This window comes from Palaemon carinicauda, chromosome 11 (genome assembly GCF_036898095.1).
Source record: "Palaemon carinicauda isolate YSFRI2023 chromosome 11, ASM3689809v2, whole genome shotgun sequence".
Lineage (NCBI taxonomy): Eukaryota > Metazoa > Arthropoda > Malacostraca > Decapoda > Palaemonidae > Palaemon > Palaemon carinicauda.
The window spans coordinates 115,598,605-115,613,073 of NC_090735.1; the positions used below are offsets into that span (position 1 = coordinate 115,598,605).

Here is a 14,469-nt window from a genome sequence, read left to right on the forward strand (position 1 = left end):
ATATATATATATATATATATATATATATATATATGTGTGTGTGTGTGTGTGTGTGTGTGTGTGTGTGTGTGTGTTCTGTCACGGGCAAGGAAACAATATGTAAGTCCACATAACCTAAGTAAATTCATTTCATGAGGGAACTTTTAAGGTTTTCACAATGTTAACAAGAACTGGAAAGTCAAATATTTATGAAAACAAGTGTGAAGAAATTACAAGAATACACGATTGGAAATAAAAAATGAATAGCAAAATACAGTTTTCTAAACATTTTACTACCTGTCATGAAAAAGTATTAGTATTAAACAAAATCCCAATTCACTTTACACGAGCCAAATGATTAATAATAATACATAACAACTCCACAAGATTCAAATAAAAATTCTCAAGTTACTGGACAATTTCTTCAAAGTCACAGGGAAGGACGAAATCATTGATGTAAATTTAGTTCACATAAACAATCTGTAAAAATCACCCAAAATTGTTCCTTCTTTTACTTCATTGACCGTTGAGGTCTGCCCATATAAAGTGTTTAGTCTGAGGGCAATGGGGGTCATTGTAGGTACATGAAAAGACACATTTCACATGTACCAGTATTGTCATGATAATGCAGTAAATGATACATACAATAATGATAATCATGACAATACTGGTACATGTGAAATGTGTCTTTTCATGTAAGACATGGAAACAGCTCACGTAACCTAAAAAAAACATTGTTATATAACTGGAAGGGTCTTCACCTCAAAATATATCCATATGCACACACACACACACACACACACACACACACACACACACACACACACATATATATATATATATATATATATATATATATATATATATATATATTTATATATATATACATATGTATATATATACATATATATAGGCATATATATATATATATATATATATATATATATATATATATATATATATATATATATATATATACATACATATATGTATGAATAAAAATATATCTACATATGTCTATACAAATATAATTTTTAAGAAAGTTTTATCAAATGAGGGCTATCTCTCTCTCTCTCTCTCTCTCTCTCTCTCTCTCTCTCTCTCTCTCTCTCTCTCTCTCTCTCTCTCTCTCCAATTTGTTAATATGGATTGATATTCAACAAGAGCCTCTTTCTGCTTCGCCTTGAAATCGACTAATTTTCCAAGGGAACCGACAAGAACCCAGACAGTTGGACCCCACTTGAAAGTAGCTGTAATTTATATCTTAGATTAGGTTTTGAAATCATTAGGGTACACAGTATGTCGCAACTCCACTAATCAGGATTCTACCAGGAAAAAACCTCGTCAAATCACGGAGATGCTTCAATGAGATTAACATCAATTCAACCATCACACTTTTTTTTTTTTTAGCAACAAGGATTAGCTTTCATAACTTGAGCAAAGTGAGCATATAACATGGACACATGTAGTCAGACGTCCCGGGATAGTCTGTTATATACCTGGTTCAGAAAGCAATGGAGACATAATTCAGCTCGTTTGTTTTATAAGACGTAAAGTGACAAGACCTGCATCGGAATTCCCTTTGGCTGATTATAATAGTGGCGGTAGGATGATCTAATAAATCCAAATTTCAACTTTAGATTTAGTGTATAAAACATCCTCGGGCAAGAAAGGTTAGTGTTAGATTAACTTACGTTTTCTCCAAGTGAACTATTTGCCCTTAGTGAAATAAGGTAATTGTTTTCGTTTTAGAGTAAATTATCATCATCAACATCACCATCTCCTCCTACGCCTATTGACGCAAAAGGCCTCTATTAGATTTCACCAGTCGTCTCTATCTTGAGCTTTTAATTCAATACTTCTCCATTCATCATCTGTTGCTTCACGCTTCATAGTCCTCAAACATGTGGGCCTGGGTCTTCCATCTCTTCTCGTACCTGGTGGAGCCCAGTTAAATGTATGGTGAACTAATCTCTCTTGGGGGGGGGGGGTGGAAAGAGTATGCCCAAACCATCTCCATCTACCCCTCACCATAATCTCAGCCACATAAGGCTCTTGCGTAATCTCTCTTATAGTTTCCTTTCTAATCTTGTCCTGCCATTAAATCCCAATATTTTTCTGAGGGCTTTATTCTCAAATCTACAAAATCTGTTGGATATTGTTTCATTGTCATACCATGACTTATGTCCATACAGTAACACCGATCTCACTAAATTGATATATAGCCGGATTTTTTATATGTAATTTTAGGCGAATTGACTTTAAAATTTTATTCAACCTGGCCATCGTCTGATTTTTTTTTTCAATCTTTCATTAAACTCAAATTCTAAAGACTGTATTAGAATTCATATTTCCTAAATATTTAGATGATTGTACCTCATTAATCCTTTCTCCTTCTAATGATATTTCATCTTCCATTGCATATTCCGTTCTCATCTTCTATTTATCTGAAGCTCAGAGTAAATATTATATTAAAACTGGGTGAGTTGTATAACTGCCAGAATCAGTGCTGCTCTCTGGCCCTATTATTTGTTATTGTTAATTATAAAGATAAAGAATTATACAATTTGTTCATAGTTACAATTGAGTAAATTACGAAAACTATTTTTGTAAGTCATAAATATCCATAGAGGAACTTACACGATAATTCTATGAATGAGATTATCTTTTTTAAAGAATTTTCTATTGAAGAAGTGTATAATAATTAATGCTGTGCACAACATGGTGAACATCATGTCAGTAAATCGTGACAAAAGCCAAAGTTAAATGCCTTATTCATCTCTAAGGTAAATGAATTAACAACCAAGCAGGCTAGAATGGAATATCGTAAATATGTTATCTGTAGAAAGAAGGTCATGTACATTTGACATATAACAGTTGCGTGAGACCAAGATTTGAAGCGACCAGCTTTAAATCTTGCCTCTGCAATGTCCCAAGTATGAAGACCTAGCACGCATGTTGCTGTAACTCGTAGTTAATACAAAACAGCGAACAAAATTCTGTAATAAACTGATGATTCATTTACAAAATTATTTCAAATCTACTATGATGCAAACACTAGTCATTCTATTGCTTTCTCTTGTTTTCGGAAGTTCTGGTATAGATTGGGGCATAATATACCATCCTACTGACCTCAGCACTTGAAAAGGAAACTGGCAACTCATTAGACAGCGCTGACTCCTTACTCAGCATACAAATTTAATGCACTTTTAGTCTTCTTACAATTGTGCAGCAGTCGTCATTGTATCCTTGTAGTGATCAAGTACATAAACTGCCATGTAAGTAACTAGAGCTCTTTACACATTCATTGCCATCTTTATTACTTTCACTTAATACTTAAGACGACGTGTACTATCATTGGCACATTTTTTTCTGTAACATAATTCATCTGCTGTTTGTAATAACTTAATTCCTGACGTTTAGGGAAAGAGATTTTTCTTGTTTGCATGCCAATTTCGTTCAGCCTCTCCTGTGTTAATGTTGTCCCATCATATAACTCACTTCCTTACTACTGAGCCAGGGTCACTAATCTTCCTATGCAATTCAAACTTACTGGACAGTATTTTTCTATGCGATTAACAACAGATATCTTTCATATGAACACTCGTTAGTGCGTTCTACGCATTTTGCAGTGTCAGCATTAATGTTCTAAGGAGACTTATGATGTTACAATGCTAATCTCAAGAAATATCTCCGAGAATACTGAGCATCTGCTTTAATGGGTTGTGCAGCGTTATCATTTCATTATTTATTTTTGTGATAAACCACTAATATACAGTATATATATATATATATATATATATATATATATATATATATATATATATATATATATATATATACATATATATATATATATATATATATATATATATATATATATATATATCTATGTATATATATATATATATATATATATATATATATATATATATATATATATATATATATATATATTTATATACATATATAGGTGGTATTTGGGCATGTTAATCTACGTACCTGTGTGAGTGCATATCTGCCTGAATATTTAGCCATAATCTTTTACGTACAATATATATATATATATATATATATATATATATATATATATATATATATATATATATATATATATATATATGTATATGTATGTATATATATATATATATATATATATATATATATATATATATATATACTGTATATATATATATATATATATATATATATATACATATATATGTATGTATATATATACATATATATATATATATATATATATATATATATATATATATATATATATATATATACAATTCCCATAATTGCAAAATTTGTTCGAGAAAAATATGCACAACGTCAAATGAAGGAGATAATAAACTCCATGTTTGCTTGTTTACTCTTGGAAAATAATACGTAATCACCTAATTCCACAATAAGTATTTATAAATATACATGTGGTCTTCCACTCTCTTGAGTTAGACTTCTCTTGCTTGAGGTTACACGGTACACTCAGGCCCACTATTCTATCTTATTCCTTTTCCTGTTGTTTTGATAAGTTTATATAGGAGATTATTTTAAAGTTGTTACTCTTAAAATATTCTATTTTCCTTTCCTCACTGGGCTATATTCCCTGTTGGCGCCCTTGGGCTTATAGCATCCTGCTTTTCTAACTAGAGTTGTAGCTAAGCACGTAGTAATAATGATAATAATATAGAAGCGCGTAATGTTTAGTGTGACATAAACAGACTCCCTGTGTAGCTCTTAAATATGCCTTGAAGAAAACTGGGTAGAAACATCTGCGAGAGAGAACTAATCGTCTGAGCTTGGAGCAAGCAACAAGATTATTTATTTAGCCATTGAAATTCTAACACATAATGCTGAGTTATGCAATGAAATTTCTTTTATTCTTCTTTTTGTTTGTTGTTTGTAGGCTGGTAAAGAAACACGAACAAAGATATGTCTCTTTAATAAGAGGTTACTATACAAACTGATGGGAAAACAAAGACTAACAATATTCGTTACGTAAAGATAAAAGAAATGCATTTAATATACTCTTGCTTGTTTTTCAACATTTGAAACCAATTACCCTGACGATATGATTTCCGAACAGCCCATCACATAACTTGTAAACAAATGAATATGAGCATTTGGAGGTATATAACACGCTTTTCTTCTCAATAGCCACATCTTTATGGTAATGCCAGAGAAAAGGTTTGATAGTTGAAAAGAGCAGTTGGAAAGCATAATTGTTATTTATGAAAGTAAATTCGCATAAAGTATAGAAGCTGAACTTTTAATCAATGCAACATGTTCTTTTTAATCAAATATAGATGTAAAAATTTCACTGTCCTTCGTATTTACGTGATTTAGGTTTTAAAGTGACCAACATCTTTTTTCTGAAAGATATAGACTATGCAAAAAACTAAATTTGAGAATGTTATATCCCTATAGTAGATCATAGTCATATAACACAAAGACCTCCATATCATGGCGTAGGGACAGAAGTACTCGCTTAAATGATTTACGATGTACTTGACCTTTTTTTTAATTAGACCCATAATAACGTTAGAAGCAAACAAAAAACTTTATCAGAATCTAAGGATTTTATACACCCAAATCTTTCTATTAAGGTTTGGTTAACAACATGGTTCAAATGGGAACAACGACTGATGCTGCTGGCAATAGTGGTGGCCTTTGTTATAAATAGGACGGGCAGAACGTGTTACAAATGCAGGTATTCATTGCCTCACAAGAGAAGGGAGGCATGACCAGGTGTCAGTGCTTTATTTGTAAATGTCATGTCACTACTCTCTCTCTCTCTCTCTCTCTCTCTCTCTCTCTCTCTCTCTCTCTCTCTCTCTCTCTCTCTCTCTCTTACATTGGTCTTTCTAAACGAATCTTGAAGAGATGGCGAGGCTCTCTCATCATGTGGTTCTATCTTTGATTAAATCAAGACAATCAAGTCTTTGTCTTTATTTTTCTTTTATTAAGAAATATACATTTACAATACTTACAAATTATAATTCCGCATATACATCATAATATATTTACATGAATAAATTTTGTAATTAACATATTCATAATTGTACCTTTTACTATATATCTCAATATAGAGTAAGCGTGATTGCAGGCAAGAGTTTATTTTAATTGTTTTTATTGTATAAAAACACGTAAAAATCCTTGGTGTACATATAAAAAAATATAGAAATCGCTGAGATGTTTTTATTTTTTCAATTCTGGGATATTTTATGAGAAGTCGCAGTCAACTCATTTCAAATCAAAAATACAATTGTATTGATTAATAGAATTATTCAAGATTAGTTGCTTTTTGATTTGTTCGAGGCACGTGACCAAAATAAGTTATCTGATTTTTTTTATCTATTACTGAAATCTGTTTATCTACTGAAATCTGCTTATCTCATTATCAATCTATCTATTTGCCTAATTTTTACTAATTTATCTATCCCATTATTTATCATTCTAATTATCTATTTTTATTAATTTCTTTACCACATTATTCGCATATCTACTTATCCATTTTCAAGGTGATGGTGCCATTATTTCGAGGAGGATCCACCAGTGTAAAATAAACTCGTCTGCCGCGAGCATTTGTTTCTTCATATATCTATTGTTTCTTTCAAACCTTATTTTCTGTAAAATCATTATTCCATTTCACGAGATATCTTGCAAGTGGTTTTTTTTTTTTTTTTTTTTTTTTTTTTTTTTTTTTTTTTTTTTTTTTTTTTACATAGATTTATTTGAATAATTAAATTAAGACGGAGTACGCCAAGCATGAGTGTACCAGATTTAAGAGGTTACAAAACATCTGTAACAAAAGATGATGGTTGAAATTCATATGTACTTAGGTTATGACGTCTTCCAAAAGCGATGACACAAGAGTAGCCTTTATGATGTAGTCTGTTATATCACTGCACACCCCCCCCCCCAAAAAAAAAAAAAAAACATTAAATATTTTCTTGCTTAGCTCAAATACGAAAAATATATACAGTATTCTTTTCGCCTCGTAGATTATAGTCATATAACACAAAGACCTCCATATCATGGCGTAGGGACAGAAGTACTCGCTTAAATGATTTACGATGTACTTGACCTTTTTTTTCTCTCGCTTATACTTGCGGTTGAATGACAAAATATCGTTGGACCGTCCCCGAGGAGCAGAGGTTCGCACCCTCTCAACCGGACAAAGCAAACACATTGCGCCCAAGATTTACGACTTACAAAGGCATCCTTTACTGCTTCGTCATGTGCATCTCTCGGCTTGTCATGTCATCAATCATGTCGTTCGTTTACAGTCCGCCAGCTTATTAAGTAGCCTTATGACCTTGTTGCAAAAGCTGTTTTCTTCGTTCTGACGAATATCATTAACACCAACAAGAAAAATAATAATAAATGTTTTTCATAGCAGTTGTGAGAGTAATGGTGATATTAATTCTTCTCGTAATGAGTGAGTCTGGATGTGCAGCAACCTTTGTTTGAATAATGTAATTTCACTTTGAGATTTAAATTCCTGTTTTAAGGGCGTGGCTGATGATTGATAAACATATGTTTGAACATTTTTAATATTCTGATGAAATCATCTTTAATCATGTTTAATAACTTGGTGAATGATACACAACTAATGATAAGATTAATAACAGAAGCATTTGAGCTTGAATTCCCATTGCAATTCCGAAAGAGTTGCAACGTGATTAAAATATTGGGAAAATATCATGCCTGAAACACTTCATACAAATTTTTGTAATACTAAAAAAAGAACAAGATTTCTCTTGAGCTCTGGATATAAGGATAAAAACATAATTTTTCTATTACCTCAAATAATATCTTCATCTAAACAAATCTTATAAATTGAAAAAAAAATCTAAATTTAAATATTTGCTTACTCGGGGTGAAAGCAGATTGTGCATTTGTTATTTTTTTAAAAATTACGTTTTTTATAGGCCTGTTATTGGCGGTGTAGACTATTTCTCTGTAATTAACTTGTCAACAGAAAGTGAGTTGTCGATGGGTCATTGAAAGAATTTGGTATTAAACATAGTTGCTATGGTTATGTTCTACTGAACTTTTAGGAGCACAAGCTCATTTTCCTTCATACAGCCCGTAATAATGAAAGATAAATGATTAGATTTGCTTCTTGCTCGGAAAAAGAATAATAATTAATGTTTTTTTTCGGCAACTAATCTATAAATCAAAATGAACTTTTTTTTCAAAATACAGTTACTACTACTACTACTACTACAACAACAACTACTACTACTACTACTATTACTACTACTACTACTACTACTACTACTACTACTACTACTACTACTACTACGAGAGAGAGAGAGAGAGAGAGAGAGAGAGAGAGAGAGAGAGAGAGAGAGAGAGAGAGAGAGAGAGAGAGAGAGAGAGAACAATTTAGATAGATATGAAAAACATCTAAAAACTTATTTATAATCAACATCCTCAAAAACATATATATAATTAATAACATCCTCTAAAAATATTAAGAAAACTAACAACCTCTACCGTATACGAAAGACGTGTCATCTGATGTTTGCGTAACTAAGTTGACTCTGGCAATGCTTAGTCTAAATGACAACATTTTACGAAAGGCTGGCCCAGTGAAAAACAGGTATATGTGGATGTTTGTAAAGTATATATCCTTCTTCTATAATTGGTATGGCTAAATATTTTCCCCAATGTCGTTCACTTCTCCTTTACTATCAGACATGATTATTTTATAATTTTGATATATTGAATATGGGGTATTTAGACAAAAAATAAAAAAAGTCTTCTATTCTATCTCTATACCAAGGCACTCCCCCCCCCCCACAAAAAAAAAAAAAAAAAAAAAAAAAAAAAAAAAAAGAATAGTCTTGGAGACGCAACATTTGAAAATACAGAACTGTGGCTGTTCTATGTGAAATATCCTTGATATCTTTTACCTGTTTAACGACGCAAACACTAATTTTAATCATGATTCAATCATCTCTCCGGGGGACTTGATGAATGATGGAGATGATAAGGAGGTTCACTTGAACAGTTAAGAAACATAGGAGATATACACTAAGTTGGTACGTTGAACCTAAATTGTTCAGCGTTCAGTTCATTCTCGTTACATCACTGGATGACAAGCAACAAATAGCGAAAAACAAGCAATGTTGTAAATGTCCTCCTCCCATGTCAACGACACATTGCCAGAGATGCTTTTGGTTCTTTGAAAATACATATTTTACAAAATATGTACATTTATTCAAAAAGGTACTTTATTTTACGTGGACAATTAGAAATATGGCTCCTTCCGAACATAAAAACCTTGCTGAGGAGAAGTATTGACAAATGAGATTAGCTAATACTCATATAATATTGAACGATAAAATCAAGAATGGGGTTTATACTAAAGCCTTCTTGTCATCGCATTTGTTTTTAATAGGTCATATTATCTAGTTTTAGCTCTTTTTTCAGTATCATTATTTTATTTCTCATTTCTCTTATGAACAAAAATAATTCAAACCCATTAGAAGTGATAAACATCTTCAAAAAGAAACAAATATTTGAGATGATAGGATTTTTTATGACTTTGGAAGTCACTATCAAAACATTGGTTCATCTCAAAGAGATAAATTATAAAAATAATGAAATCAAACTATTTCTGCTTTTCTAATAACTATATTTCTAACTTGTTGCTTGTCAATTACGAGTCAAATATTCGAAGACCTCTTTCATAATTAATAATCATATTAAAAGCTGTAGCTCATTACAGTATGTCTTAAACGGTATTTGTCAGGCAGTTTGTTTTCTTTTCTGTAGACTTTCATTGCCCTTTCTACAAATAGCAAAATTCCAGATACATTTTGGCATGTTATCGCCAAACTTAGTACCACGTAGCCAACAATTTGATGACTTAATCCCATGAAATAGCGTCAGGAAACAACCTATGTTAATGATAGAAATAAAAACATCTAAATTTTCGATTTTCTTAAGTCATTACTGTGGTAAAAATACGTTTCAGTCGCACAGAACTATTGAAAATTATATTTGTTACTTGGCACGGAGTTTGGCTGCAAGACGCCAATGATTACGCGAAGAGAATCACGTGACCTTCCCTTAGTCTCACGTTTATTTTCAGGATGATTCAACGGACCCTTCCAATCACCCAACTTATTTTCTATAATTCTACCACCATATCTCATTTTCTGTTAATTAATGAGAGACTTTGAGAGAAGATTTTACATAGCGTTATCGTAAGCAGCAGCAGATATAATGTAGACAGAAAACCGTATGGATAGGTCAACATTTCTACGTTTCATTCACTGAGCCGTCCTTTATATTATTATTATTATTATTATTATTATTATTATTATTATTATTATTATTATTATTATTATTATTATTATTATTATAACACTAGTTTGAAAAGTAGGATGATATAAGCCCAAGCACTCCAATAGAGAAACTTAAGAAAAACTCAGTGCGGAAAGGAAATACTAGAGAGATGACGAATAAACTATTATTATGTGAAATAATAAAAGTCTATAAAACATACTACGATCAATACCAATGTTAAAACAGACCAGCCATAATAATGTAAACTATGAAACGAAATTTATGTCAACTTGTTCAGTATTTGTAAAAAATTTCAACTTCTGAAGTTCCACCGATTTAACATCCAGGTCTGTAAGATCAGCACACAATTTGGTCACAACTGGAATAATCAATCACACAACAAAACACAAGGATGGTGGAATGAAAGAATTAAAACATTTCCTCAGGAAAGTTTGATCACCAATAATCTTATAAGACTTTATCATTATATATATATATATATATATATATATATATATATATATATATATATATATATATATATATATATATATATATATACTGTATATATACTGTATATACATATATATATATATATATATATATATATATATATATATATATATATATATATATATATATATATATATATATTTATTTATTTATATACATATACATATATATATGTATATATATATATATATATATATGTATATATATATATTTATTTATATACATATACATATATATATGTATATATATATATATATATATATATATATATATATATATATATATATATGTGTGTGTGTGTATATATATATATACATATATATATATATATATATATATATATATATATATATATATATATATATATATATATATGTATATACAGTATATACATACATACCATATATATATGCACACACACACACATATATATATATATATATATATATATATATATATATATATATATATATATATATATATATATATAAAAGTGTCTTTTCAGATTGTTAGAATTGTTGTTTATCATCGGTTTTGTAATCGAAGGAGCATACACTAAGATTTGAAAACTTTGGTAAACTAAGTTTTAGATTAGTACTTTATGTCTGAATGTTTCATAAGTTCTATCCTCAGCCGATGACTAAATACAAAATGAGATAAATGTTGACCAGTAAATCAACTTCTAGAGTATTGAGCCACTCGCTCGAGTTCTGGTGGAGGTTGTTCTACCGGTTTTAAACTATGTAATATAAGGAATACCTTTAATTGAAAATCGATGAAGGTTTTTTTTTTTTTTTTTTTTTTTTTGCATCAATGCGTAATTTTTATCTAGGAAAAACAGATGCATCTGATGTCTGCCATAATCCAATATTCTTGTCCCTGCTACTCCTATGGGGGGCACACGGAAGAACCCCCAAATCGCTGATATATTTCGAGAGACGTTAGAGGAAAACAATTCATAAAGTAAATATGAAAATGATAAAAGAAATCATTGCTGTCGACGTCAATCTTGCTTGTAACTCATTTCCTAATCATGAATAATGTTGCCAAGCTCGGAGTAAACAACTCTTCACTGTCTAAGTGAAGAGTGGGTGCCTCTCCTAGTGAAATATTTCGGGATGGCCCGCCACCTTCAAGACGTTGCCGTTAAGATGAACACTGCAAGTGCCTTCTATGGAGCGAGTAACATCGCCTATCGAATATGGTCGTTATGTAAGGGATCACTTCAACCTTCTATAAACATGTGAAGAAAAACATTCTGTTCATCTACATTAGGGTAAAACGTTAATAGCCCTCCCATTAATATGTCAACTCTTCACCTTCACCTGTCACCTCCAGCTGACTGGTCGACATAAGATTCAAGCTATCAGCATTTTGTATAGATAAACATTCATTAATTTTTGTATTTTTTTCCTATTATTTTCATGAAGTCGACTGACTCTTATTTCTGTTTTTATTTACGTTTGGACATGAGTACAATATTCCTACCCCTCGTTGCGTCAAGGCTGCTCCCTTACATGGAGGTTAATAAGGGCATACCCACTAATTACTCTAGACTCTAGATTGACAGCCACTTCCCAGCTGCTTTTTTTTAGTCTAAGTTGATTATATAACATAGCTAGTGTGTAAATAGATACATAAAGGCAAATACGAGAAACTTCATTAGATTGTTCTTCAAGGAATTGTACCCTTACTCTGCATACTGATATTTGAAGATAAATGGTATTTCGCCATTTTCGATATATGTATCTGGCCTATATATATATATATATATATATATATATATATATATATATATATATATATATATATATATATATATATATATATATATATATATACATACATATCCATATATATGTGTATATATATACACACACACTCACACACACACACACATATATATATATATATAAATAAATAAATATATATATATATATATATATATATATAAATATATATATATATATATATATATATATATATATATATATATATAAATATATATATATATATATATATATATATATATATATATATATATATATATATATATATATATATACAACAACAACAAATGCAGCCGTTTCTATGACTACATTCATTTGTTCAATATTTGCAGCACATTGCTCGATAAGTAATAAAATGACAATCGTAATCATTTTAATTAGTTTTAACCTTTCTCTTTATTTGTTCATTTGCTCAAGCATTTAGTCTGCTCATGTCATCATAGTGATCATCGTCAGAAATTATGAAAAGCGTTTACAGGCAACAATGATAGATAATAGATAATAACGGCCAAGTTAAGATAATAAGAATAAGTTTTATTTCATAATCTTCGTAAAATCGTATCACAATTTTCTGCAAAATAACTGTTTCTTCTCGAGTCCAAGTTTCAAGCTTCTACATTAAATTCGGGTAGACAATCATTGCATCTAAGTTTCTAGAAAGTATTTGGAGAATGTCTCCGTTTCTTCGGTATTGATATTTTTGTAAATTTTGAATGTTTCTAGAACTCTGTAAGATTTTTGGAATTTCACAAATAATATATTTTGAATTTTGCAAAAGGAATATATGTCATACAGGGAATATAAGAGGACCTACTAAAATAATTTTGCCGAGATATTTATCATCAGTATTTCCTTAATATTCTGATTATTTCATAGTCATATATGGTTTAACTTTTATAGGTTGCTACTGATCTTAATATATTTTATATCTGTATTATTATTATCCACTCAAATTTTAGTCCTTCCTTTTCTATTTCCATCACTTACTGGGATGCTAACCATGGAGGATCCCTGGAGCTTGAACCATTCTGCCTTTTCAATGAGGGTTGTATAAGATTAGTAATAGAATAAATAATAACACTTCATGCAAGTTTGGTTATGGTTAAGCTTTACTCCTCAAATATGAGCTTCTTTATGCTAAACAGTTCTATTCGATACGAAATTACATCTTACAAGACTAAACAAGAATTATTAATATCGTTTCAGAGCTTTTTGAATCTTCCTTTAAGTATATACTAAAGAGGATTGGAGGCGAAGCAATTTAGCAGTTCGTGTTTATTTTCAATTCCCTTATTTATTTAATTCATCTTATTGTCTTGCTTTTCCCCAAGGGCAAACTTTTTTTCAGGCGACCGTGGTCTAGCATGATGCACGATCATGTTCTGGTGGCGAGTAGAATTTCTTTTTGCTTGGAGACGAAGTCTAGTTATATGACTGGTTGTTTACGATGAGGATTTTCATAGTTATATAAGTGCGATGCTCTCTGCTGTCCTTCTCCATAGCAGTTTTCATCCTTCATCTATTCCTGTACATGACTACAGATATGATTTTGTGTTTTATCTGATGAGAAAAACACATTTTGCTTTGTTTATAGATATCTTGTATCTAAAAGCAAACATGCACATTTACAAGCATGAAATCACGTACACATACGCAAAAGCGTACACATACATACATACATACACAGACGTACTCTCTCTCTCTCTCTCTCTCTCTCTCTCTCTCTCTCTCTCTCTCTCTCTCTCTCTCTCTATATATATATATATATATGTAATTATATATATATATATATATATACATGCCCTGTATATATATATATATATATATATATATATATATATATATATACATGCCCTGTATATATATATATATA

The 14,469-nt window shown here is 30.4% G+C and overlaps 1 protein-coding gene across 2 annotated transcripts in view; it reads left to right on the plus strand.

Annotated features, from left to right (window-relative positions):
- The first annotated feature begins 3,204 nt into the window (after positions 1-3,204).
- The window catches only part of LOC137649756 (equilibrative nucleobase transporter 1-like), a 72,604-nt gene continuing 61,339 nt past the window's right edge, over positions 3,205-14,469 (plus strand). Inside the window, exon 1 of one of the 2 annotated variants that reach the window (XM_068382701.1) lies at positions 3,205-3,257. In XM_068382701.1, coding sequence (XP_068238802.1) covers positions 3,256-3,257 — 2 coding nt within the window. In that variant the 5' untranslated portion in view covers positions 3,205-3,255. The remainder of the gene's footprint in view (positions 3,258-14,469) is intronic. The other variant, XM_068382703.1, reaches the window with a different exon arrangement.